We start from the raw sequence: 27,500 nt of genomic DNA, 5'->3' as shown, positions 1-27,500 counted from the left end.
GTTACACGTGTAGTCTTAAAATTACTGCACCTGTACCGCTCAGCGGTTTTGTTGACCCGCACGGTCAACAAAACCGCTGAATCATTTAATAAGTAAATGACTGCAAAACATATTTTGCCTTATTTGACGTATTAATTAAAGTTTCATTTATATAATCATTGAAATTGAAAGACATCTATCCCCAATTCACTTTAAGAAATCCTCTGTTTTTTTCTGAACCATTAAAAATAACTTCTTTGGCAACGCAGTCGACCACAGAAATCTATAGGCCTATAGACGAGTCGGATCTGCGAGTGGTCCATATTACTTGTTGAATTCCATATTTCTAATATTGAGTGAAAGATTATATTATGGAATAATAATTACTGCCTCTGAAATTATCATTGTTATTATGATAATTATTATTATCGTTATTATAGGTTCTTGGATTTCCTAAGAAAGTTCTCATAGAATAATTAATCTTAGGTACAAAATAGATCGAGGGAACGAAGAGAATGGCTGCGTGGGTTAATTTCGATGAAAACTAGATAATAGATGAATAAAAACTACATTAAGTGACCTCTCTGTCCTTTCTATGAGAGAGAGAGAGAGAGAGAGAGAGAGAGAGAGAGAGAGAGAGAGAGAGACAATGACACGTAAATGTCATCTCAGCAGAATTTTGATGCTGACATCCTGATGAGTGACATTGTCAATTTTTTTTTCTTTTAGTTTTTCGAATTGTTTTGCAGTCATTCACTTACTTTAAGAATAGCCCTGTTCGTTACGTCGTTAGTTTCTTTTTTAATTATTTATGAAATTAAGTAAGCGCCAAATTTATTTATTACGGAACCAGATAACAAGTCTTGTAAGACAACATTGGTACCCCCATTTGTCGCCAGTTGTAAGTCTAAACTTAATACGTATTTAAATAAATATTTTTTCTCAAGAGAGACAAGAGTTTTAGAACGTATAAAACCTTATGTTATTTTTCATTATCAATAAGCTTTTCAAATTATAACTTATTGCATGATTAAATGAAGTTTTCATTTTGTTTTTAGGTTGATATTCAGTAAATCTATCTCCAATTTTTCCAAATAAATGATAATCCAGAAAGAAACATATCTAGGAGTTTTTATTAATTCTAAAAAATATACACAATAAATGTTTTTATATTGTTGGAACCTAGATATAAATTAGGTTCTAGAGCTTCCAAACATGGCGCGGCCCTAAGACTAGGCCTATACAACAAGCTCTCACTAGACATTTGGTATTAAAGCTCCCAAGAAGAAACTGGAGATTTTCTTGTTTTCTAATCAAAACATTGTTCTCTAGTCTTGGGTAGTGCCATGGCATCTGTACCATGGTCTTCCACTATCTTTGGTTAGAGTTCTCTTACTTGAGGGTTCACTCGGGCACAGTATTCTATCTGTTGTTTTGTTAAAGTTTTGATAATTTATATAGGAAGTATTTATTTTAATATTGTTACTGTTATTAAAATATTCTATCTTTCCATGTTTCCTTTCCTCACTGAACTATTTTCCCTGTTGGAGCCCTTGTGGTTATAGCATCCTGCTTTTCCAACTAGGGTTGTAGCTTGGCAAATAATAATAATAATAATAATAATAATAATAATAATAATAATAATAATAATAATAATTGCTTCGATAATGTGGATTTGACAATTAACACGGAATACACTGTGTGATACTTTAAATACTCAAGTATATAGCCTATACGACAAACATATCCTGTATGTCCTGTAATACGTAGGATTCCCCATAGTGATAGGACCAGGAAAACAGCCCTTAAAGTAAAGCAAGTAAAGTAAATACTATCAGAGAACTAAAAATTACATGTTTTATCTGGATCTGCCATTAGCAACTTGGGGTTTGCAGTACACAACAACTTGAAAATGAAACAGCATCCTCATTTTCAGGAGTTGCTAAAAAGTAAGTTGTTATAGATGCAACTTTGGATATTTGAGTAGGAGTAATAGAGAGAGAGAGAGAGAGAGAGAGAGAGAGAGAGAGAGAGAGAGAGAGAGACCCTGTACCACGGTCTTCCACTGTCTTAGGGTAGAGTTCTCTTGCTTGAGGGTACACTCGGCCACACTATTTCATCTTATTTCTCTTCCTCTTAATTTTTCAAGATTTTATAGATTATATATGAAAGATCTATTTTGATGTTACTGTTATTAGAATAATTCATTCTAATTGTTCATTGTTTCTCTTGTAGTTTATTTCTTTCCTTTCCTCACTGGACTATTTTTTCATGTTGGAACCCTTGGGCTTATAACATGCTGCATTTCCAACTAGAGTTGTAACTACTACTACTAATATATATATATATATATATATATATATGCGTGTGTGTGTGTACTGTAAATGTAAGTGGGAAAGATACTCAGCTGGGGCAGAATTAAGGAGGATAACCAGATAATAGTTATCGATAGTTTAAAAATTTGGGAGGAAGAAGAAAGAAAGAGCCTAGGACTCTAGGAGACGGTCTGGTGAAAGGATTGTTGGAATGAGAGCCCTTTGTTTCTGGGAACCTCAAGAATAGAGTAAGGAGTTGTATATAGGTCTATGATGCTGCAGACTGCTTTGTTGTTAAATTAAACCGCTTTTATTTTGGAAGTATTCGGTCATTATGGTAAACTATTACATTTATCTTGGGGACAGTAACCCCTTCGTAATGTTACACACACATGTATGTTTGTATACATATATACAACAACGACAACATCTATAAATGCAGCCGTTCCTAGTTCAATGCAGGACGAAGGCCTCAGACATGTCCATAGTCATGTCTGGGAGTTAGCCAATTTTCATCTCATAAGCCACTGCTGATTGGTGATGGTGGGGGACTTTTGTCTGATCGCTCACGACAAACCAAGCTAGTATGAGTAGCCCTGACTAGTGCAGCTTTGTTGATCATGGCAAAACAGAAACCCTCTCACCACGTTAAGGTATCCCTACTCAGAAAGGGGGATATATACAGTATATATATATATATATATATATATATATATATATATATATATAACAAAATCCTGAGTATACGTTCTGCCTGAACTTGAACCATCTGCATGTATTTGTTTTGAAAGACTTTTGTACTACTGTATCTTCATGGTCAACCCAAGATCTAAACTCTTGATCGTACCTTGGCGTTATTACAACTAGACCGTAGAGGTTAAGATAAACATTTCTCGTCTTTCAGTCAGGTCATATATCCTGGAACTTTCCATCGCAAGCGTCATGATTTACTTCGTTTATTTTTGCTCATTATTTTTAATTTTTATGTTGTAAGTTATATTATACAGTAGGCCTATATCAGTTGTATTTTCAATGTTGCATTTTGCTAAGTTAAAATAGGAGAACAACATTGTCAGTGTTAAAAAAACTGAATATTAATTCAGATGGATGAGTAAATTTTCCTGTGAGAGAGAGAGAGAGAGAGAGAGAGAGAGAGAGAGAGAGAGAGAGATATGAACGTGTTGTTGCCAAGAGAAAATATCTGTTACATTCCTTATGTTGAGTATGTGTGTGCTTATATAGTACAGGACTTGCTCTGTTCCTTAATATATTGTTGGTGATAACATATATCAAGTTTTTGCGATCTTTTGAAACTTCTTGACAAATTTGAAAAGTAGCCTATTTCCTCTGTATGGTCTGATTATATTCTTCTATCTTAGTTTTCCTCAATGATAACAACACATTCATCACCATTTCCCGTATATGAATAGTCAAGTTTTAAATTATCCTAACACAAACGTGCATGCTTTTCTTAATATTTTCAGTTCTGATTATACAAACGCTCATGACGGTTTGTTCTTTGCGTGATCTGTAGTACACACAATTAGATAAATAACCTTTATTGCATAGTCACTATGCATTCTCCAACCCCATAATAGAACATATAAATTGCTTGTATTTAAATTGCCCTTCACCTTGACGAAAGAGGCAGTTGGGACTTCTAACGACAAAGTGTAAAGATTTGCTCTCTCTAATTTATGTATTCTCTATTCTTCGTTACTATGCAATAATTCTCACGTGACCTTTGCCTGATTCCTATATTTGCATAAGTGACATAGCTTCGCATAACCTTCTTTTAAAACCAGTAGGTTTCAAACATTGCAACAGATAAAAGTCATCAGAGTAGATATTGTGTAATTAAAATTTGTAAACATTGATTTTGGTGTAGTTCTTTTTCCAATAAAAGATATTTATTTGGTATTTTATTGATCAGGTGTTTGAAAAAATAAAGGCAATGTATATGATTAATAAAATTACTATAGAATAAAGTTTTTCCAAGCGTGTGTAGATCTAAATTTAATTCAAGTTAATCTTATCGAAGTATAAGCCACGGTCAATACAAACGAACAGCCATAAAATATATATACTTGGTATCGTATTGAGCAGGTGTTTGAAAAAATAAAGGAAACGTATATGAATAATAAAATTACTATTTTATAAAGCTTCTCCAAGCGTATATAGATATAAAATTAATTCAAGTTAATCTTATCGAAGTATAAGCCAAGGCCAATACAAACGAACAGCCATATTTGGATCAGCTGGAAACAACACAACATTCGCAGGCATCAACTAGATTAAAACGGACGTATACTTAAAACCAGTTCTCTCTAAATTAACGGATTATACCAAGTTACAGCATTTTCGTGAACTTACAAGTATATTGTTACAATAGCATCAAATACTGTCCCTTACTGTGAAATCATTAGATGGAATTAAACTAATTTGCAATAGATTGGCTTAACTTTTATAAAAGTTTTCGCACGAGAAAAAGATTTGTCTTACAACCAAGGTCGCTGTGTTGTTTAGCTTCTTCAAGAGTGTTCTTCGTATCTGCTGTATTCTGAAGATCCTGATATCACTCCCCTTTATAATATTCTCATGGTAATGTATATTTCAAGTGTATGTACGAAGGAATAAATGTTACGCAATTTATCTAGGCTACATGAGTAATGGCCTAGCTTAGAGCGTAGGTAACCAAGACTGGGGTATTGTCACGCCCCCCTGAGGATTAACCGTTTGTTATCGAGATTATGGGCTTACTGTAATCAGATAAAGCAGTAAATACGTTTATTGTGCCTTGAAGTTTATCCCTAGTATGTAGAAGTGGGGGTGGCGTTGTAATCTTAAGACAGTCAAAAGCATTCTTGTTCTTGTGTCTAGGTAATCTTAACTTATGAGAGGAACGAGGTGTAGAATTTTAGAATAGTTGGGCATACAGTGTAATATGAATATATGTTCGTCTTATGTCAACATGGAATGCAATTGCTAAAGGATTTATGTGTAGTTTGATGTCAAAATTCAACTTCAATAGCCCAAACATCAAAATTCAACCGATCACATTGACTTAAAGAAATTAATGACTGTATTGAGCAGAGTAAAGGTCAGAGGTAACTAAAACTGTTTTATCAGTGATCGTAATGTTATTGTGGTAAAATCTATCATTGGTTATAGCTAGAATTAAAGGATTCTAGGATTTGATGAACTGAAGTGCCAAATTAAGTATTTACTAGTCTCACAAACATAGTAAGGCAAACACCATTCAAGTAAACATCCTAACCTAACGTAGGCTGTTGGCTGGCTTTGTCCCATTTGACCCTATAACCTAACCCCACCTTGGAACCTTTGTATATCAGTGGCCAGTTCCTCCCGTGTGCATTTTCTTCCCATTTTCTTGTCGTTCGTAAAATGTTTATCTAGAACCTCTACACATGAACACCACCTAATTCAAACTTCCTCCATCCAACCTAACCTACAAGTCATGTCGTTACCTACTTATCCAACAGGGGGGCTAATGCTCACCAGGAATCCCCTTACACTTCCGTATTTTTAGCTGGCCGTCATCATACATACAGGTGGCCGCTATCATACATACACTACCTTACCTTACCCGGAGTACTGTAATTCATAACGATGCTTCTTTTTAATTCATACCTGTAGTTTCTCTTGAACAAGGTCTGCACGTATTCTTGAGTTTCACCTTGCATTTGGGTAGTGAATAAAAGCATATTCTTTAGTTCTGCCAGCCAAGGGTAGCTTAGGTTGATTATTTTCTGTTACTCCTCTGTGAAATGCTGATCTTGACTCTGCCAGTTTATTATGATATAGCACAATATTAATAAGGATATTGGAAATGACATAATTGAATAGATCTCATCAAAGCCTCTTGTTTTGAAACCCATAATCTTAAGTCGATAATTGTAAATAACTTAGATTCTTGTTTTGATGAAAAATTTCTATTTCACTCCTACCGATTTGTATTTGACTAAGTTTTTTTTTATCTCCCATGACACGAGATGTTCCTAAGAACAATTCATAGAATAACCGATTGTGCTGCTTTTCCTGAATTTTATATCTCATTGTCTGTACAATCCGAGACTTTTTCTTGCTCAATATCTTACTTCTAAAGCTACTAAAGTATATTAGCTTTGCCTCCTACCAATACTAGCTCTGCTCTTGACAACGAGGAGTCTGAAAAACCAATTTTCAGAATGGTAATAGATCTGGAAGTAAACACTTGGTTGTGGTCAAAGGGTGGTTAGCCCCCAGTAGGTAAGGATATGAGTTCTAGATTGTTAGGTTAGGAACCTTTAGGTCATGCCCTTTTGTTTGTTTCCCTTTTAAAATGGGTTGTTTCAGTCTAACTTCTAGAATTTTAAAACGTTTGTACATTAATTTAGAAAATACAGATATCTACCAAGTATTTTCTTCAGAATCGATCAAAGTACTTATAAATTCACCAGTAACACTTGTTATTGTTCTCATTATGGATGCAGTATTGTACTATACTATAGTTTTACCGACTTGCCCAGTCTAAGCATTTTCAGCTGCAGGTCAGGTACTAATTTTACGCTTTGCCAATCGTGAAATACATTAGTTTTGTGGGGGGAATTATATTTTTTGGTCTCTTTATAGGCAGTTGCGTAATATTTTCATCTCTTGTTATTTGACATGCTGCTAATATCCTGGTGACTGTAATTACGGAACTTGTGTATTTGAAATTTTTCTTCTGGTAGTCCTATATCTGATACATATATACACTACAGTATACTGTAGTTATTATGGGGATTTTCATAGGATACAGGAATTTCACCTCATATCTGTTTAGCTAACATAAGCTAGACTTGTTCCATATTTATTATAGAATATTTTTCAATTTTTGATAAATCAATTGTGCTACCCTATATTTTTTGTGTGATGAAGATATCTTTAACAGATGATTGATTCTTTGCCAAACATTTTTATTACTTAAATAAGCATATGATTGTTTTTTTTTATTCTTGTTTGGAGCCGGTTGTGTTATTGTCACAGAGTCATATGATCCTTGCAGTTGTAGGATCATGCTTTTCCTCTGGCATTCAGGCTTCTTTTTACTTTTGGAAATATAATAAAGGGAGTTGTAACATTTTGATAATAGTACTTGATAAAACTCATAATTGATTCCCTTGTTAAATCTAACAATTTCCTTTGTAATTGTTACATTTCTAATCTGGTTCCCATAAGGTAATGTTATACGAGTTTGTGGTGAACCAGTTGGAGTAAGGAACACTAGGTTACATTGTTTTTGAAGGTCAGGTAAGGAGAGTTTCCTGTGAAATTCCAGTTGTGTAATTTATGAGCTCTAGGTTAGATTAGAGTACAGTAATGGATTCAGGAGGGTAATGTCCTTCTGGTTAGGGTGGACTTCGTATTTTAGTTTAGGTTAACCTAGTTTAGGATTACTGGTAATTCATTGAAGGACATCTGACATCATGACTATTAGGGTTATTGATGCTGAATAAGGTTAAGATGATTTAGCTGTGTATTTGACTTTATGATATTTTGTCAATTTAGGTTAGGAGGCATTCGTTTACGTTGCTATAGATTTATGATTTTTGACCTTGCTTGGCCAGACAAGACCTGATGCCAGGGTTAGGGTAGTATGTTTCCATTTACATTAGTAACCATTACATTTCACTCAAGTTTTTTATTTTTCCCACTTAAGAACTCATATGTTCTGATGTGCTAACAAACCCTTTGAGGTAAACCCAGCGGCCGATGGATTTTCAGATCAAAGTATAAAGATAATGACTGGCTTGGACACCGAGGCAATCCCTCTGCCACAGAGTTCACTTGCCACTCATTATTTGAGACAAATGCGCAACATTCTTTCTTCATTTCCGTAGGGTGAATTACTACTCTTTCGTTCACTCTCTTGAGTTTGTTCCTCTGCAAATACTTTTTTTTTCATTTTGATTAAGAGTACAGTATTGTTAGGGCAAGCCTCAGCAGTCACTGAATTGTTAACAAGGTATTTGGGTAATAACAGGTGGTTGAGGTAGATTCACCCAGCGGCCAGGTTAAGTCGAGTCATTTTTGTCTTAGGCCGTATCAAAAGTAGATTTATATGTTACAATGCTATACTAATGCTTCCTTTTCTTATGGGTTATTGGATTTGACAGTTGTATTTTGCAATGGGTTACTGTTAAGCTATGGGAATGTTTCTTGGTAAAGAAGGTGAGTGTGGGAGATTTATGTCAGTCTTGTCTTTTAAATCCCTTTCTCTTTACACCTTAGGTAGGGGAATTCTTGTGTGCAAGGCACCCATTGTGATGATTATAGGCAATGGTCCAAGTGCTCTTTAAGAGGTTTGGCAGAAGAGAAAGAATGAAAGAAAGAAAGAAGCTTTTGTGGGAATAAAGTCCCGTTAATGCTGAAGGAACATTAGGTTCTTTCTTTCCTTCCCAACCCACTGTTTCTCCTCTGTTACTCCTTGGTCTTTGTCCTCACGAAGAAAGATAAGGGGATGAAAGACTTCGATGGACTCTCACCATATGGTTCTGATTGTTTGGGTATATCTCCCTCATTTAGGGATTCACACCTGTGCAGCTATGAGACTTGTCTTAACCTGATTTGTCTATTTAAATGCTATTCATGAATGGCAGAGAGAAGGGGCAATGGCATTGCCTTAGCACGTAGAAAAATGCCCTAGAGACTGTCCATATATATGTGATCAGTGCCCAAGCCCCCCCCCCCCCCCCTCTCCACCCAAGATAGGACCAGGGAGGTCCAGGAAATGTCCACCGGGTCATTGTTCAGCACATGTGGTTTAGGATAATTTGGGATTTGTTCCATCATCTGGCCTTTGTTTTTTTTTGTTCTGAGACTGGACCAGTCACATTCTTGTCGGTAGGAATGATCTCCAAGGAGGGTTTCCGAGTAATATTTTCTCCCAGAGGAGTTTCAAAACCTAGATGAACATGTAGGTGTTCTGCCCTTAAAGTCAGAATTCCAATTTAAAGTACCCTGTTTGGAGGTAATTAAGCTGATTCAAGAGTGCAATGACCTAAGAAATTAATTGCGATATCTTCATCCAGGTTTTTTGCCCATTGGAAAGCACTTTGGTGCTCCTTGTGATTTAGGTCCCTTTACAGACTTTGTGGTTGAAGCTGAATTGAGGGGTCTTGGGTCAGGTGGATTCTTATGTCTTGGAACCTGAAAATTTCCTCAAATCTACCCAATCTAGAAAGCTCTTGTATCTCCTACTAATTTGACAAAGAAGGTTCTACATCTAAGAGAGAAGATTTGCGACACATCTGAAGGTTGTCCCATAAGTTTGTACACTTATGATTCGCCTTCCCTAAATGAGGCCAAGGCAAAAAAGGTTCATCTTTCTCTGCTGTGGATTCAATGGCCATGGGAAACCACTGTCATGGCCTCTTTCCAGGTAGTATTGCGGGTTGACCAGTGGTTGCTTGAAATAGTTGACTTTGTTAGTTCAATGAGATTAGCAACTCCAGTTTTTTTAGGTCCGGATTTCTATTGACCGTTGTACTGTACTATTGACAGGTACAAAAAATAACACAACTTGTACACTGATGTACAGTACAGTATCCTAAATTATTCAAAAATTATGTAAACAGTTTATGAAATAAATCATTTAAAAAAATACTGAATTGTATAGAGGTTTTCAAATATTACTGTAAATTTGGATGCTCACCATTTTTATAGGAAATTCCACCCATTATGTATGTGTGTAAGTCTTTTAATCTACGAACTGAAATCATATTTGGTGAAATAAAGATGAGCTACATAAGATTCTCGGTTTAATTAGCATCCAGTATGGTCGGTAGCATAACCAGGGGGTTATGGAGGGCACAAGGAGCCCACTCCCCTTATATGACAGGTGTATAGAAAAAATACTAAACAATAGAGAGGTAGTTCATAAAAAATGGGTCAAAAGTTTAACTGGATAAACCAAGCAGAATCCACCAATATCACAAAAAATTAACCTTACTGAAAGCATTAAAAAAATGAGATGGCAAACCTACTTAGAATAGATGCTTATACAGATTGGGTTAATTGAATGGAAAGTGTAGAGTTGCATGACATACTTGTGAAACAGCACAAAATCAAATCATCATAACACGTGGGTAACACGCGGTAAGCACAAAGGATCGGGGGACACAAAGGGTCGCACAAGGTAAGAGAGAGCGCGGCGAGATGTTTATCGTGTCGCGACCAGAAACTTACTGGCGATTCGACCTGAGCTAGCACGCTGCCCGACCCCGGGTCGCCTACGGTTGACCCCGTAGAAAACGGGAAGACGGGGGTAAACTATACAAAAAGCTGGTCGGTTAGGTAGAGTTAACCAGTAACTCCTAAGAAGGTAGTTCTAGGTAAGTATGTTAGGAAAAATACAAATTACTTAAAAAATTTGTGATATGTTTGCCCATATACTCTTGGTGACATTAGATCTTAGTATCGGTAATCCATGAACCATGAAAATACAAGCTTTGATATAGCTGTGGCATGCCAACCATGCTTTTCAAGATTTATGAAAAAATTGAAACCAAATTATCAGTTACCCAGCAGAAAAGATTTTTTTCTATCATTTCATGCATCAGTAAATGTAGTTGTATGGATATTGATGAAATTTCAAATTATCGTGATAAAATTACCCTTCATAATCCATAAGGAAACAGCGCCTATATCATAATGAAAGAACCACTGATATTAAAATATTTCCTTTTACGACTAATGATATACAGTATTATTGTGTACAAGGAGTGATTGCCACCAGCAGTACAGGAGAAACATGTTTAAGTTATGAGAGAAATAGCCAGACATACAGTATATCGTTCATGATATACTGTATGTCTGGCTATTTGAAGTGTGGGACAGAGGTAGATGGAGAACGCTGGCCAGAAACATCGACCCCACATAAAAGTGGGAAAATATGCAGACAAAGAAGACAGTGTATCGTTCATGGATATAATATTATTAAGTGGTAAAATATTACAGCGTTTAAATGAAACTAGATAACATAACAGTACAAGTACAACAGAATTTTACTTCTATGCTATTTATTTTGTTTATTCAAGACCTCATTTCTTTTGCAGACCATTAGGACTCTGGTGTACATTGGTGCAGCAAATGTTCTTTCTGGCCATAATAACATGGACTAGGTAAGTGATATTCATAGGTTTTCGTAGATAATGTGTTTGATATATGTTATTAGATGTGTAAATGAGTTTTATCACATTCTTTAAAAGTGATATATGATTCATTAAAGTAACACTTATGCTTACATTAATCAACACACAAATGTAGATGGGGTGAGCAGCTGTTACTAATTCATGACTGAATATTTAATTAAAATGTAAGGTTTTCGGATTGTCAAAATCATTATGGTATGGGTGAGAATTGGCAACTGTCTTCTGAACGCACTATTGTCTGTTTGTGCAAGTTATTTAATTCTTTCTTTTGAAGATTTACTCTTTCATGGTTTTGTATTAATTTCATTTTGTTCCTACGTCTATATAAACCTTTCATCTTTTAAGATTAAAAATGTCTTCTGTAGAGCTTGAACAGCCATTTAAATCTTTAAAAAGATGGTTAACAACAGGTGGTGAGCATAGGCAATTAGCCCCACCTCTCCTGTCAAAAACTCTTAACTTTTGTCTTTGTATGCAACAAATACATTGGTGTTGTTGCATCCTATCCAAAACTGTTGAACATTTTTCACATACTTTTTGGTATGAATGGTTGATTTGGCTTCATGTTAATGATGAAATGCAGGATTTTGCATACAAGTGAAGGAAGGATACTGCCTTGGCTAAACTGGTGATAGATGCACACTATCTCTGTGCCTTATGTCTATGATTATTCGCAATTATCCCCACATGCACGAGTGTAGATTGTGGTTTTCCGTTAAGACCGTCGTATTCTTTATTGGAGTAGGAAGGTTAAGTTCTCTCCAGCATCATTCTTAGTAATGCCCGGGAAAAGGAGGGGAGAGACTGCTCTCCTCATTGATTTTGCTGTTTAATGAAGCTTCAGACTATGGTTTGGTCCTGGAAGTAGGCTCAAGGGTCATGGAGAACTCAAGATCTACATCAGGGAGTTTAATCAATGTTGGTAGTTATTCCTTGCAAATTGATGATGATGAGTGATCTAAGGAAAGCTTGGCCATCCTTAGGTCATGCAGGTAGGCCCTCAATGTCATCTTTGAGGGAGTAGGTAGCTAAGGATACTTAGCCTTGTTTCCTCATTGCCATGCCAGTTGACACCAATCATCTCAGTACCAGCAGGGTCAGTAACCCCAGTGGTGATGCCCGTTGAAGTAAAAAGCCCCGTGGCTCCCACACACTGTACTACAGGCCCCCCAACCCTTGTACTTGTGTTGTGGGTGCCACTTATGAGTGCCTATCACTTCTCGTGTGACGGCGTCTCAAGGTTGTTGATCATTTTGGAACAACTCCTTTTATTCTTCCCTTTGGCGAGCATTGATGGTTGCTTTAATGATTTTTTGATTGCAGAATCTGAGGGGAAAGTTGGTAAGAGGTAGAATTGAGTTCCCTCCTCTTCATCTTCCAGCTGTTGCTCCTCTTACAGCTTTTCTTTCTCTTCAAGCTCTTTCTCCTTCCCCTCCTCTCCCTTTTTTGATTCAGACTTTATCCCTTCTTTCAAGAATGCCAGTCTTATTTGCAAGGATAGGGCTCTTGATGACACCAATCCTCTTTAAGGGGAGGACAACAATTGGTGGTAGCTTGTTCTGAGACCATTGCTCTGTGACCACGGCTCCATACTCGCCCCCTATTCCTAGGACCAGGTACCTGGTTGCTGGCTGGAAATCTATGTCCGCATGCTGGCCTGTGCACTTTCATTGGTTAGGCTGGTTCCTCAGGGAAGGGGCCATGGGCTGAGGTGGATTGAAGATACACGGCCCCATCTGACTCCATACCCTCTTGCCATTTGCAAGGTTTGTGAAGAGCCGGGGGGACCTTCAGCTTTAGTACACGGACAGGGAAGTCCTACTCTATTCCTTCTTTGTTTTGGATACTTTGATGTCATGAATTGAGAGAAATAGCACCTCTCAAGGACGTTGCAAGCTTATACACAACCAGTAGCTGAGGTGATATGGCCATTGTTCATGGCAAACGGCCGCTGCTTACTCTCCACCACTATCAACAGAAGGTAGGTTACTTGGTATCCCCTCTGTTTCTGTTTTGATTGATGCAAATTATGACCGGAATTAAATGATTTTCTGTAAAATGCCAGGGACAGTTCCCTTGTACACTCCTAGCAATATAGGTTGGCTAGGGCACCAGCCACCCATTGAGATACTACTGCTAGCGAGTTATGGGGTCCTTTGACTGGCCAGACAGTACTACATTGGATCCTTCTCTCTGGTTACGGTTCACTTTCCCTTTGCCTACACTTACACCGAATAGTCTGGCCTATTCTTAACAGATTCTCCCCTGTCTTCGTACACCTGACAACACTGAGATTTTTTTCCACCCAAGGGGTTAACTAGTACAATGTAATTGTTCAGTGGCTGTTTTCCTCTTGGTAAGGGTAGAAGAGACTCTTTAGCTATGGTAAGCAGCTCTTCTAGGAGAAGGAGACTTAAAAATAAAACCATTGTTCTCTAGTCATGAGTAGTGCCATAGCCCCTGTACCATGGTCTTCCACTACCTTGTGTTAGAGTTCTCTTGCTTGAGGGTGCACTTGGGCACGCTGTTCTATCTAATTTCTTTCCTCTTGCTTTGTTTAAGTTTTTATAGTTTATATTTAAGGTTACTGTTCTTGAAATATTTTCTTTTTCTTTGTTTCCTTTCCTCACTAGGTTTTTCTCTATTGGAGCCCCTTGGCTTATAGCATCCTGCTTTTCCAACTAGAGTTATAGCTTAGTAAGTAATAATAATAATTGCTAATAAATCCAAGAAAGACATCTTAATGTGCAATAATAATTAGACAATTTGGAGAACATCTGAACCAAGCCATAATGACAGAGAAACTGAAAGGACAAAGAGACTTGTGCGCATCAGATCAGGCCTTCTTGCCACTTACCGCTGTAATGTTCCATCCCTTCACTAAGGGTATATGTTTATTAAAGGAAAAGAAAATGGAAAAATTAGGAAATTAAAAAAGAAATTCCTTATAAATGAGGATTAATTTGAACTTTGAGAGAAGCAATATGAGCATCAATTTAGTATAAGTGTAGAAATCAGAAATTTTATTAAAGTTCCATTTATTCACGTTTGCAGCACAGTACTGTAAATCATTCCACCAATTATGACATGAAATTTATTATTTTTGTAAAATGTTTGCATTTAGAAAGCTTTTTTTTATCATACAAACTTTGAATGATTAATTAGTTCTTTCCATTTGTAGGTAAACATGTAAACATCAAGCAATCATGGATGATGCTACTCTGCAGCGGGTTTGTGGCCTGGCTGCGGCTTTTCGCCAGTCTGCTCATCTTCTGTTAGATCACCAACATAAATTGTCACTTGGTAAGTATAATCATTGGCGGGGGATACCCTTTAGAGTTTCCCGAACACGATGCCTTGTTATAAACAATATTAAAAGTTCCCTTTAACAGTTCTTTGGCCTCCAGCTACATTATTGTAGTGTACTCTTTACTTTACACTTTCTATTCATATTTTAGTCTCCTTCCTCCCAACTGGCTGTCCAACTTTTCCTTGTTTTAGTTTCTTCTCATATTGAAGAATAAATTCATCTGGTAAGGCTAACAAGAGTTTACAAACATGATTCATTGGTTCCATAGAAGTGATAATTATTAAAGTAATAAGTTTACAGTAATACATACAGTCTAAGGATTAATAACTAATTTTAAAAGATTGGAAGGAGAAAGGATTAATGAGGTAGAATCATTTAAGTATTTAGGAACTATGATCTCCAATATGGGGTCTTGAGAATTAGAATTTAGTGAAAGATTGAAAAAAAGCAAATCAGACAATGGCTAGGTTAAGTAAAATTTGGAAATCAAATCGCCTGAAATTACATATAGAAATCAGGCTATTTATCAGTTTTGTGAGATTGGTATTACTGTATGGACATGAGTCATGGTATGACAGTGAATCTCCAATAAATTTAGTAGATTTGAGTTAAAGCCCTCAGAAGGACATTGGTAGTTGAATGACAGGACAGGATTAGAAATGAAACTACAGTATAAGAGAGATTACTCGAGTACCATGTGGATAAGATTATGATGAGGGGTAGATGGAGATGGTTTGGGCATGCTCTTCGCACTCCCCAAGAGAGATTAGTTCACCAAACGTTCAGCTGGGCTCCACAAGGCACTAGAAGAGTTGGAAGACCCAGGCCTACATGGCTGAAGCGCGAAGTAGATGATGAATGGAGACGTATTGAATTAAAAGCTCAAGATAGAGACGACTGGTGAAATCTAACCGAGGCCCTTTGTGTCAATAGGTGTAGGAGGAGATGATGAACATATTGACTTTAGATGTGTAAAGCATCCTGAGGTTTCAAAACCTGCATTTGTCTCGCACTTATTCTGTATACATGTAACTTAATTCAGTCGATCACATGTGTCGGCTCCACAGATATGATTGGCTGAATTAAGTTAAACAGTACAGTATTCAAAGATTAATTTTAAATATAAAAATTCATTTGTCTCGCACTTATAGTTTCACAGAAAATAAGATGAGAGAAATTAACGATTGTCATATCCCCTTGGAGATATAATTGGATTCTTCAAAAATGGGAGACTACTCTTTGTCGTCTCCGTATTGGTCACTCTCGGATGACACATGAGTTTCTGCTGGCTGGCCAACACCATTTTGGGACGACCGTTTAATACCCTTGACAGTGAGGCATTTGTCGACTGAATGCCCCACTTATAGCACAGAAAGAAATAGGTATCTGTTTGAGGCTCGGGGTGAAGATTGCAGTTCATCCTTGTCAAGATCCTTGAATATGATGTGCCGTATAATTCTAGTTGCATTTTTAAATTTATATCAGAAGCAGGCCTTCTTAATGCTATTTAACTTTTATAGCAAATCACTTTTCTGGTTTTAATTTAATATTCTTTTTATCTTTATTTATAATAAATGATATTGGCGTCAATGACCTTCGATTTCTGGATGCCAGAGAACTTCAAATCAATCAATCAATCAATTGCACTTATCCTTTATAACTTAATTCAGCCGATCATATCTGTGGAGCCGACGGATGTGATCGGCGGAATTAAGTTATGTAGGTAAGTGTTTGAAAATTAATTTTAGATTTAAAAATTCATTTTTTTTTTTAACTAAAGATAATTCCCTATGTCTTGGAAATCCTAGCCTTGTCTAAATCTCTGATGTAATGGTGTGTCTTTTGAGAAACAGGACTATATCCGATTTATTTTCTAGGCTTGTTAACAGCCCCATTGCCATTAGGCAAAATGCTTTGTTAGATGTTCTGTCACTACTACATGAAATAAATGTACATATAATTGTTCACCAATTTCTGATCAATAACCAAAGCACCATAGTATCTAAGTCCTTCATGTTATATTTGTAAATCTATAAGTGCCAGTTAGTCTTATTTCAATCACAGGGATACCTAAAGTGCAGGTGCAGTTTATCTAATTCATATGTAGTCGGAAATTAAGTTTAGTAGTTTTATGTTTTGTTTAAAAGTTTTCTTTCAATGGTTTATTACAGACACGTGGACATTATGCGAAATTCAGGAGGCCTTCAGCCTAATACTGGAAATAGAGCAACACACTAACTTCCATGTGCTGCCTCCCAATCATCGTCAACATCCCTCCATTCCCCAGCTTCAGTTCATTTATGACCTTTTGCAGAAGGTTACTGGCCTAAGGCTTTGGGCAAGGCAAGGTAAGGCAAGATGCATGTCAATGATTTTGAAATATATGCCCAGGTGAAAATCTGTTTTGTTTTGTTTTGTAATCTCTTGTGTAGTCAAATACTTTTTTTTATATTTACAAAAAACTAGTGCAGTAATGATAATAATTACAGATCTATTTGTTCCGATACAGTAGACCCTCGTTATTTTGCGGATTTGGTTTTCACGGTGCAGAGAACCGTATAACCAATTAGATAAAAAATCATCTATTTACGGGTATGCTGCACTGATAGATAATAGATTGACAAAAAGAATAACCGAATGAGTCCCTGTAAATTACAGACAAAGCAGGGGAATTAAGTGAAAATGATGGATTCATGAGCCAAGAAAATTTGTGGGTATAGAGTGGCATATAAAGACCATAAACAGGTATTTTCCCCTGAAGTAGCCATTTCATAATAACCCCCATGTGATCCTGGTAGTGACAAAATCGCTGTCAGGCTGAAGACTCGCAAACTTAATCACAGTGACTAGTGACAACATGTGTCAACCTAGTTATTATGTTGATGTTTTTTAGCTTAATTAACAAAAGAGTAAAGGTAGACTCTAAATATTACTATAGAAAACTGAATAATTTTTTTATACAGTATACTATATATTTCCACATGTAAGACAACCTTTAGATGAGACGAGTTCAAACATTTGGACAAATTTTAATGAATTTAGGTCATATCTATTGTGTAAGACAACTGAGGAATTATAAAACAATCTGTGTACTTTATAGGCTAGCTTTTGCAGCATAAGATGTCTTACCAAATATTTTGTCATGCAATACTGATGTTATTACCAATTTTATTTTACTTACTGTATTCTTAGAAATTAAAAAGAGATTAATGAAAGGCAATTTTATATGGTTTTTCCTTAATGCCTTAAATGGAAACCATTGTTTTGTTTATGTTCATCATGAACAAACGAACACATTTACACATCCAATTGATAACTAATGATACTATAAATTTTTAGTAAAGATGATTATATTACAAATATTTTACTTACCGTTACTTTATCCTTAGGAATTCCAGTACTCAAATACAACAGGAAAACTATTTTGTTTTTGTTTAGTCAACAATAAAAAACTACCACTTATGACAGTATGATAATTTTATGGTCATATGATTGTTCTTAAGTGTTACAAATGATAATTGTACCTTCCATTTTCAACTTATTTGAATATAATGTTAAGCTAGATGTTGTTACTACTGTCATTAATGACCATTAAAATTATTGTAAGGGTAGAGGAGATAACAGTTGCAGAAAATACCAATCATAACTTTATGTTTATAGTTTCTTAGCTGGACTCATAGATAAAAGTTGATTTCATTGTTGATGTGGAATTTTTCCTCAAAGAGGCTATTTATCATAAACATATGCAAATGATATTCAAGTTAAATATGGTTTGGTTACCTTTGTTATTGATTATTGTACTAAGGCCAAGGCTGTCGTACTAATAGACATCATTTGAATTCATTGTGCAATTTTAAGGTCGGCTTTATATGACTACAGTACCCCAATTTTCAGGGGTGATTTTGAGAATTTTAGTGTCTTATATATGGAGAAATATACAGAATGGTATCTAAATGAACTGTGCATCATCGAATCCTCAGAAGGCTAAAATGATATAATTTCATGACCCAAACAAGGGTTAACTTATTTTGTTTTGCTGATTCACCCTGCAATTTTGCATACTAGAGTTCCTCCTTATATTCCATATACAATATGTGATGCAGATGTGGTTGACTTTACAAAGTCATGTAAAGAGAGTTTGACGGGGGAAATGGAATGACAATCCCTCTGGTAATTCTCAGTCTATCATCCAACTACTTATTTTTTATTTCTAATTAGTTGTTATCCTTTATATCCAAGGCAAGAAATGTTATAGGATGTTGTATTTGATTAAAAATATCTAAAACTTTGTTTAATTTTTAGGGCACAGTCTCCCAGCAAATGAAACTACAAGCCTTCGTTGCTTTCGTAGCTTGCAAGCTCTCGAGTTAGACCATGTACCAGTTACAACGCTCAAGGCATTACAGAGCCTTCGGCCAACTCTCAAATCAATATCGTCTGTCAAGGGCCTTAGTAGATTGAGTGACCTCTTCATTCGTTGTGGTGCTGACAAGGTAAGATTTATTTTTAATGATGAATTGAAAGAAGATACAATAGGTTTGATTCTTTGGTGAACTGAGAGTGGTGGAAGAAATCTGCTAAAAAAGTTGAAATTAAAATGATAGATACTTATAGATTGTTGGTAAAATGCTTTCAAAATTAAAACGTATAAAAGTATTGATGTATTAATTGTGAATGAATTATGATTTGATATATAATTTTTATCTAGACTTTTTCAAATTATTTTCTTCTATACAAGTTAATTCATAGTTATATATATAGAAGTTGAGGATGGAAAGATGTTCACTTTGTAATTTGGGTGTTCAATCCTTGTTACAAAATTTGGTATCGTTTGACTACAAGGAATTTTTTTTTCTGTTTTATGCATTTTTTTATGCAGTACAGTTATCCATGTATTTTTGCTGAAATAATTTTCCAATTGTAATTCTATTTTAATTACATGTTCCTTATATTCAGGCAGGCGAGTTCCTTTGGGAGCAGTTGCAAGAGGCGGTTCTGGCTCACAATTCTCTTGGTGTTCTGGATCACAGCTTGAGCCTTCTGCCTAGACTGAAGGTCAGTAGTATGGTTCGTGGAACAGTGCCATACTGAAAAAATTCCCTTGTTCAGAAGTATTTGAGAATTAAATTTTCCTCAATTTTTTTTCTTTTATTTATTAAGATGATTACAGGTCTTAAAGATTTATAAAATACTTTTGAGACAATATTAGTATGTTTCATTATTTTTTAAGAAATGGATGGAACATTATAAGTCATTATAATGAGGGACTACTAATTTCCTTCAAGCTTAAATTAATAGAATGTTACCAAAAAGATCTTTGGAATAGTAAGAAGTCCCCTTGGGACATTGAACATTTAAGGAATGTGACTATAGTCAATTCTTTTTGGTGAGGCAGATTTGCACCGACTCGCAGGGGTGCCCTTTTAGCTCGGAAAAGTGTCCTGAACGCTGATTGGTTGGACAAGATAATTCTAACCAATCAGATAGCAGGAAACTTTTCCGAGCTAAAAGGGCACCGCTGCAAGTCAGTGCAAATGCGCCTCATTAAAAAAATTGAGTATAGTTGTCCTGTTTTTAATGAAGTGATATGACAAGCTTGAAAAAAAAAGTTTAACAATAAGTTTATTATTTTTTTTTATCAAGCATGATCAGTTTGAAATATAGAATAATCGCATTTGAGGATTTATTTTACAGATATTAGATCTGAGTCACTGTGAGCTAGAGGATGCCTCTGCCTTGGAATGCTTACCCTCCGTGACGCATATCGACATCAGCCACAATCTATTGCGCCTTATTCCAAAATTTTCCAGTACTGCTCAATACACACTTCTTGTGTTGATAGCCAGTAATAATCTGTTCTCGCATATAGATGGTAAGGATTATATTCGGTAATGTTTTAAGCATAAATGTTTCAACATTTGAAGCCTATGTTTGAGAATAAGTATTTTAAGCCATATTATGCCTTCCTTGCCATATTATAAATAGTAATAACTTAGCTGCTTCCCCTTGGGTACTGCTGCATTCTTTTCTTCCTTTTTCATCTGTTTCTATTGTTTTACTGTACTAGATCACTTGGGATTTAACTTGTCTAGCTTCACTATTAACATTTTTTTTGAGACTCAGGGGATTTTTAAGTTATTCTGCATCTTTCAAAGAAATATTAAGTAAGTTTGAAATTTTATATATACTGTATGTATTATGGCAAGAAAATTTCACTGAAATCTAAGGAAAAATTGGGATAGAGTATTTTGTCATGTGATTATATTTTGTTCTATATTCAGATTCAAATTGCTGATTATTGTAGGAATCTTAAGACAATGAATAAATGTTTATTTTATTTTCTCAGGTTTGCAGAATACGAATAATTTAGAAGAACTAGATTTGCGAGAGAATGTCCTTTCATTGCAAGGTGTACTGTCACCTCTTGGTGCCTTACCTCATTTACGGGTACTTAGATTGCATGGTAATCCTGTTACCTATAATCAGAATTACCGTATGCATTTGATCAAACAGCTGAATCCTGCAACTTCTAATCATAAGGTAGGACATGTACCTTTTAGTAGTTCATTGCAATTAACCCTTTTACCCCCAAAGGACATACTGGTACGTTTCACAAAAGCCATCCCTTTACCCCCATGGACGTACTGGTACGTCCTCGCAAAAAAATGCTATAAAAATTTTTTTGGTCATATTTTTTATAATTTTTTGAGAAAATTCAGGCATTTTCCAAGAGAATGAGACCAACCTGACCTCTCTATGACAAAAATTAAGGCTGTTAGACCAATTTGAAAAAAATATACTGCAAAATGTGCTGGAAAAAAAAATAACCCCCTGGGGGTTAAGGGTTGGAAATTTCCAAATACCCTGGGGGTAAAAGGGTTAACACTAGTTTTTTAGGGGGAGTGAGTGAGTTGAATTAACAAGCATTATCTATGTGGGAGTAATGTATTTACCACATTTAGATTCTTTTATGAATGCAGATCATCAACTTTAATTTAAGAGATAACCTTTTTATATTTATAGGAAGAAGAGTCCAATGTATTTTGTAAAATGAGTGTATATACAATATAGGTAAATAAGATATGGTAAAAAATTACAGTAAAGGGATACATCTTTGAGTAAATCCATACAATTTACATGTTAAAAAGATTTTCTTCAATGCTAAGCAGAAAGCTTGACCATGTCTACTGGTTGAATAGTGCATTTCAGCAGTGACATTGGAAAAACTATATGCAATGCAATTCTACAAAATCTAGGTGTTCTAGAGGATCCTTTAGAACGAGCACCTGTTCTTCAAAAAAACAACATATATGCTGATGGGAGGTTGAAAGCTTATAGAAGCTGTGGATCTTCCTGCAGTCTTATAGTGAATGGTTATAGTAACATATGCTCTTCAGAACTGCCTCGTTAACCCTTTTACCCCCGGGCTATTTGGAAATTTCCAACCCTTAACACCCAAGGGGTTATTTTTATCCCATCACATTTTGCAGTATACTTTTTTTAAATTGCTCTAACAGGCTTAATTTTTGTCATAGAGAGGTCAAGTTGGTCTCATTCTCTTGGAAAATGCCTGAATTTTCTCAAAAAATTATAAAAAATATGAAAAAAAAAAAGAAATTATAGCATTTTTTTGCAAGGACGTACCGGTACGTCCATGGGGGTAAAGGGATGGCTTTTGTGAAACGTACCGGTACGTCCTTTGGGGGTAAAAGGGTTAAAATGACTTGGTTCATGGGTCATCCATAATTCGAGATGCAACTGAAAGGCAACTATGATTTTGCTTGCTCTAATTTTTAGGAGACTTTTTACTGCCTAATCTTCTAACCTGGCTAATGCCCAGCTCAGGGAAGAAGGAAGATTTAAGATCTTGAAGTGGAAAGTTTTTTGAGAAATATTATTGGGTCTCCTGTTCTGACTAATGTCCATCTTTGCAAAGAGGGAAGGTTGTAGACCTTGGTTAAGATGTTTGATGCTAAAGAAGTATTGAAGTTCTTCTCTAACCAAAGTCACATTCTCCAAGACTAGAAAAGCAGGTTGATCTTAAAAGTAGATTTCTAACCTCTTTAGTTGTCTCGGCTACCATCTTAATGTTGTAAGGACAATAAAGGCTCCACTTTAATTGGAAATAAAATATAGGAGCCAAATTTTTATGTGTATTTGGTTTCTTCTTTCCTCATTATTGGATATAGAATTTTTTTGCCTTTTCACTTTTACATTTAGAAAGGTGTTTACCAACTAATGTTATTTTGAAAATTAGTTTTTTTGACCAATAATTTTTGATCGTAGACATCAAATTTACTTTTCATGTTTAACTATTACAGGTATATGTAAACCAGCAATAAAAAGAATAGCAACTAGATGTATTATTCTTTGGTTATTTCTGCTATGTTGTCATTGGTAATTGAGTGCATGTAATTGTGGATCTTTCCTATACAGTACTGTAGTACTCTCTGTGCACTGTAGTTGGTACCACATGCAAAGCAACTTGTGCAGTATACTTTAGTCCATACAAGGCTCTTTGCAGCATTCCCTCAGCACATCAGAATGCATTTCTTTCATCTTCTACTCATCACTTATTTCTATCTATCTCATATACCTTAATTGTCTAACTTAAGCTTCTCAGAATTTTTTGCTTCAATTTTACCATGTGATGAAAATACTTTGGTCTAACTTTGAGTGCTTTTTAGGTTTAGTTTACTTTTTGTATTCTTTTCATACAAAGTCTGAAAGCTGGTTTACATAAAACGTGTAAATTGATTGGTGGTTATGTTTGATTATATTCTATTATTGTACAGCATATCATAAAGAACATTGGCTTCCCTAGCAATATATCAAATTTTATATTGTAAGTGAAGAAAAATTTGAAGATGAGTTCATATTTCAATAAATATTTGGTCCTCACAACAACTTTAATATATTCACATTCAAGATAGTAAGTGAAGTTTTTCCCTGCAGATATGCGTCGATGGTATACCAATTACGGCTCAAGAAGAAGCTATGGTAGGCTTGATGTCAACATCTGGATCTTCCAGCTATTCTCCCGAGTTGTTATCGTCATTGACTTCATTCTCTCCTTTTTGTTCTCCTGTTAACTTCCCCACAGTGCCAGATATCCCTTCTCAGCCTCTTTTCGAACCTAATCGTGAGGAGGAATCTTTGCAAGAGTTTAATATTCCATCACAACCGTCTAGTTTAACCCAGGAGCCTCTGGCCTCTTCAGTAAAAAGCACAGGTCCAGGTGTGTACCATGTACCATATGCATAAATATATTTATATTAAATTTGGGAATGATAATTTTGGTTCTATTACAGGATGAAGGAAATGGTCCTTAGTTTTGGTGCTGTTACTGTATGATGGTAATGGTACTTATTTTTGGTGCTGTTACTTTGAAAGCAATGGTTCTTATTTTTGGTGCTGTTACTTTGAGAGTAGTGGTCCTTATTTTTGGTACTGTTACTTTATGAGAGTAGTGGTCCTTTTTTTTGGTGCTGTTACTTTGAGAGCAATGGTCCTTATTTTTGGTGCTGTTAGTTTATGAGAGTAATGGTTCTTATATTTGGTGCTGTTACTGGTCATTGTCCTCTTTAATTTTTATTCCGTTTCTTTAATTTGGTTATGAAAAAATGTCTTTTCATAAGTACACTAGTATACAAAATTTGCCATTTTTGAGATATAATACAAAAACATTCAGTTAACCCTTTTACCCCCAATGGACGTACTGTTCAGTTAACCCTTTTACTTCCAATGGACGTACTGTTCAGTTAACCCTTTTACCCCCAATGGACGTACTGGTACGTTTCACAAAACTCATCCCTTAACCCCCATGGACATACAGGTACGTCCTTGCAAAAAACTGCAATTTACATTTTTTTTGCATATTTTTGATAACCTTATGAGAAACTTCAGGCATTTTCCAAAATAATAAGACCAACCTGACCTCTCTATAACAAAAATTAAGGCTGTCAGAGCAATTTAGAAAAAATATATTGCAAAACGTGTTGACAAAGAAAAACGCCTGGGGTTAAGGATTGGCAATTTCCAAATAGCATTGGGGGTAAAAGGGTTAAAAGCCTCAAAACTTCTAGTTTAAAGTATGGTATCTGCCTTCCGCTCATTCATTTGGATCTATAGTAGTCGTACCTCCTATTGAGTTGCTTCTATCTGTTTGGTGTTTTTTTGTCTAAAGATGTTAAGAAATTTAAATTTGATAAAGATATCTTTACTGAAATTTACGCTGCTCAGCAATAGATACAGAAATTACCGTTAGGAATAGAAAGTTAAACATGAAAAAATAAGAGTAAATGTTATATTATATAAAACTATAATGTATAAAATTGATTAAAACTTTGAAAATATTACCCATTAAAATTATTTTCTTTTGTGAAAAACATTTGACCATTTACCTTTCATTTTAGTCGTTCTAGCAATGTTGGTCAGCAACAAATGGCAAAAGGCAATGAAATATAAAATTCACATAAAACAATAAAAAACATTAATTTAAAACTTGGGAATATCAAAGATAATTTGTTCACTTTGCTGCAGGGCATTACTGGTTTTTTGGAGTGTAGTTAATCGTGTGCTTGCGTACATTTTAATACTGTATATTGTATTCGTAGTACAATACCTTTTGTCGAAATACAACTGATACTTGTCACTATGACTGAAGAAAGTTTATAGTGCTTATGATAGAACTTTGTGCTAAGTGACTAGAAGATGAATTGGTTATGATAAAAACCATACACAGTGAAGAGATTGTTGTTCTAGTTTTTCTTTTAACTTGAGTCAGACAACAATTTCCACCCTTACACAATTGAGAACAGATTTTCTGCTATATCAAAGATGCTGACTGCTCCAGGGATGAAGAGTATTTATATCGGTGAGAGAAGAGGTAGGACCTATGAAGAAATGGATTATCTTTCTCTGAATTGAAAGGTGGACTCGTCAGCATATCTATAAGCCAACTGTTAATTCAGTAAAAAGCTTTTTTGTTTTTGTTATTTTAAGAAAATTGAATCTTCAAATGACACGGCACTGTATTAGTGACAACATGGGATTGCTTATTGGTGTTTTATGGTGTGTATGTGGATTTTGAAATGTTAATTTTTGGGGTTTCATGAGAGGTAGCCACAAGGAAGAAGAGGGATACAGAGGGATCTTTGATGCAGTTTTTTGTTTAGAAGTAAGGAAGCATTCATTATGAGGATAGTAGCACAATGGCTCTTGCGTAAGTATTGAAATAATTCAGATTTTAAAATTCTGACTTTTGAAAGATAGATTTTCGGTGTTGATTTTTGTGTCAAGTCGCGAGACGTGGAAGCCAATTAATAAAATTAATTTAGGTATGACTGCATATGTTGTTAGTGAGGTAAGCCTCTATGATAATCATGATAACTCTGCTGGTATACATTATTGTACATTTTTGTGTTGTCAGAGAACTCCATACTAAATTTTAAGGGATGCAGTGAAATTCCAGGGTAGTTTCGAGGAATTACCTCTTTTCAACATTAAAAGAGATGGGATGCCCCAAAGCTTTCTTTCAATTATAAACTCTCCCTTGGACCTACTCTTTTATTAAATTGCTTCCTCATAGACCTTGCATTTACTTAAAATTCAAAATTAATGTTGCTGAACTATTTTAAGATTTTTTGGGTTTTGATTTTTGGATTATAGTATCAACCTTGTTATGCTATAACAGGGTTTCCTCTGGTTATGACTAGTTTGGTTAAATCTCGGTATATTAAGACTAAGTTTCCATTAATATCATTCGATAAATTTTTCAAAAAGTTCCAGAATTTCTAGGTTAGCTGTTAAGAGTCATAGCTTTGTAGTATGTTGACATTATAAATGGATCAGTAAAAGATTATTTTATTGAAGAATTAGTTCTCTACTAAGGGAGAGTTTTCACTATAATCTCTGTAATACAGTATGTATATTCCTCTTTTAATTTATTTCTAAGTGTTTGATGAGGATTCAATTGTTATACTCAATTGTTATACCTATGAATGATCACTTCTTTTCTATTTTAAAACATTTCTTAATCTGCAGTAGTAGACTAATTTCCTTTTTGAACTTCTCTATCTTGGATAAAGGGCTCAAGTATTACTTTCTTAGAAATTCAATGGTAGTAAGGTGGAATATTTTACTATTGTTCTCAGTAATGTAGTAGCAACATTTTCATTCGCATGCCCCATTCAAGTTCGTTAAAAGACTCTCGAAACCATCCATCTTATTTACTGTTGTGATTTGTTAATTGAACTTCATGTTTGGCATAAAGTTAAAGCTTATGTACACTTAGTCTTCTATTTCAAAAGGCATGTAGCCATTTCTCTGGTAATCGAGTATGATTAATATTTCTTGACGTTGAGGAAAAAGATGTTGCATCTCTCTTGTTTTCTACAGGTTCTTCTTTTGCATGTGACCAAGCTGCCTTAATGAAAGTATGGAGTAAGTCCAGATGATTAAAATTGTTCTTTTCACTAACATGTTTTCCTCAGGCTCTAAATAATGGCTTGAAATTTGCATGAACAGTTTGCCTTCTGTCTTTACTGCTTGATTTTGTATTGACATTTTCTTACTTGAATTGATTAAAAAGCATGATCCTTTACATTTTATATCAATACTGTATATATGTAAGTGAGGAGAGTTTGATATTTAGTTCTATTTCATGTAGAAATTTCTAATATATTTTTGTGTGATACTTGC

General features: G+C 35.1%; 1 protein-coding gene across 5 annotated transcripts in view; it reads left to right on the top strand.

Moving 5' to 3' along the window:
- The first annotated feature begins 4,573 nt into the window (after positions 1-4,573).
- The window catches only part of LOC137617235 (serine/threonine-protein kinase 11-interacting protein-like), an 82,039-nt gene continuing 59,112 nt past the window's right edge, over positions 4,574-27,500 (top strand). For 3 of the 5 annotated variants that reach the window (XM_068347187.1, XM_068347189.1, XM_068347185.1), the window contains exons 1-10: positions 4,574-4,895; positions 11,393-11,458; positions 14,670-14,791; positions 16,970-17,146; positions 19,101-19,291; positions 19,755-19,853; positions 20,493-20,670; positions 21,145-21,338; positions 23,754-24,036; positions 27,198-27,242. In XM_068347187.1, the coding sequence (XP_068203288.1) occupies positions 14,695-14,791; positions 16,970-17,146; positions 19,101-19,291; positions 19,755-19,853; positions 20,493-20,670; positions 21,145-21,338; positions 23,754-24,036; positions 27,198-27,242 (1,264 nt within the window). In that variant the 5' untranslated portion in view covers positions 4,574-4,895; positions 11,393-11,458; positions 14,670-14,694. Of the gene's footprint in view, positions 4,896-11,392; positions 11,459-14,653; positions 14,792-16,969; positions 17,147-19,100; positions 19,292-19,754; positions 19,854-20,492; positions 20,671-21,144; positions 21,339-23,753; positions 24,037-27,197; positions 27,243-27,500 lie in introns of all 5 variants that reach the window. The other 2 variants (XM_068347186.1, XM_068347188.1) reach the window with 2 other exon arrangements.

This window comes from Palaemon carinicauda, chromosome 23, assembly GCF_036898095.1.
Source record: "Palaemon carinicauda isolate YSFRI2023 chromosome 23, ASM3689809v2, whole genome shotgun sequence".
Lineage (NCBI taxonomy): Eukaryota > Metazoa > Arthropoda > Malacostraca > Decapoda > Palaemonidae > Palaemon > Palaemon carinicauda.
Note: the sequence above shows the minus strand (reverse complement) of the source record. Positions and strands in the feature narration are given on the sequence as shown.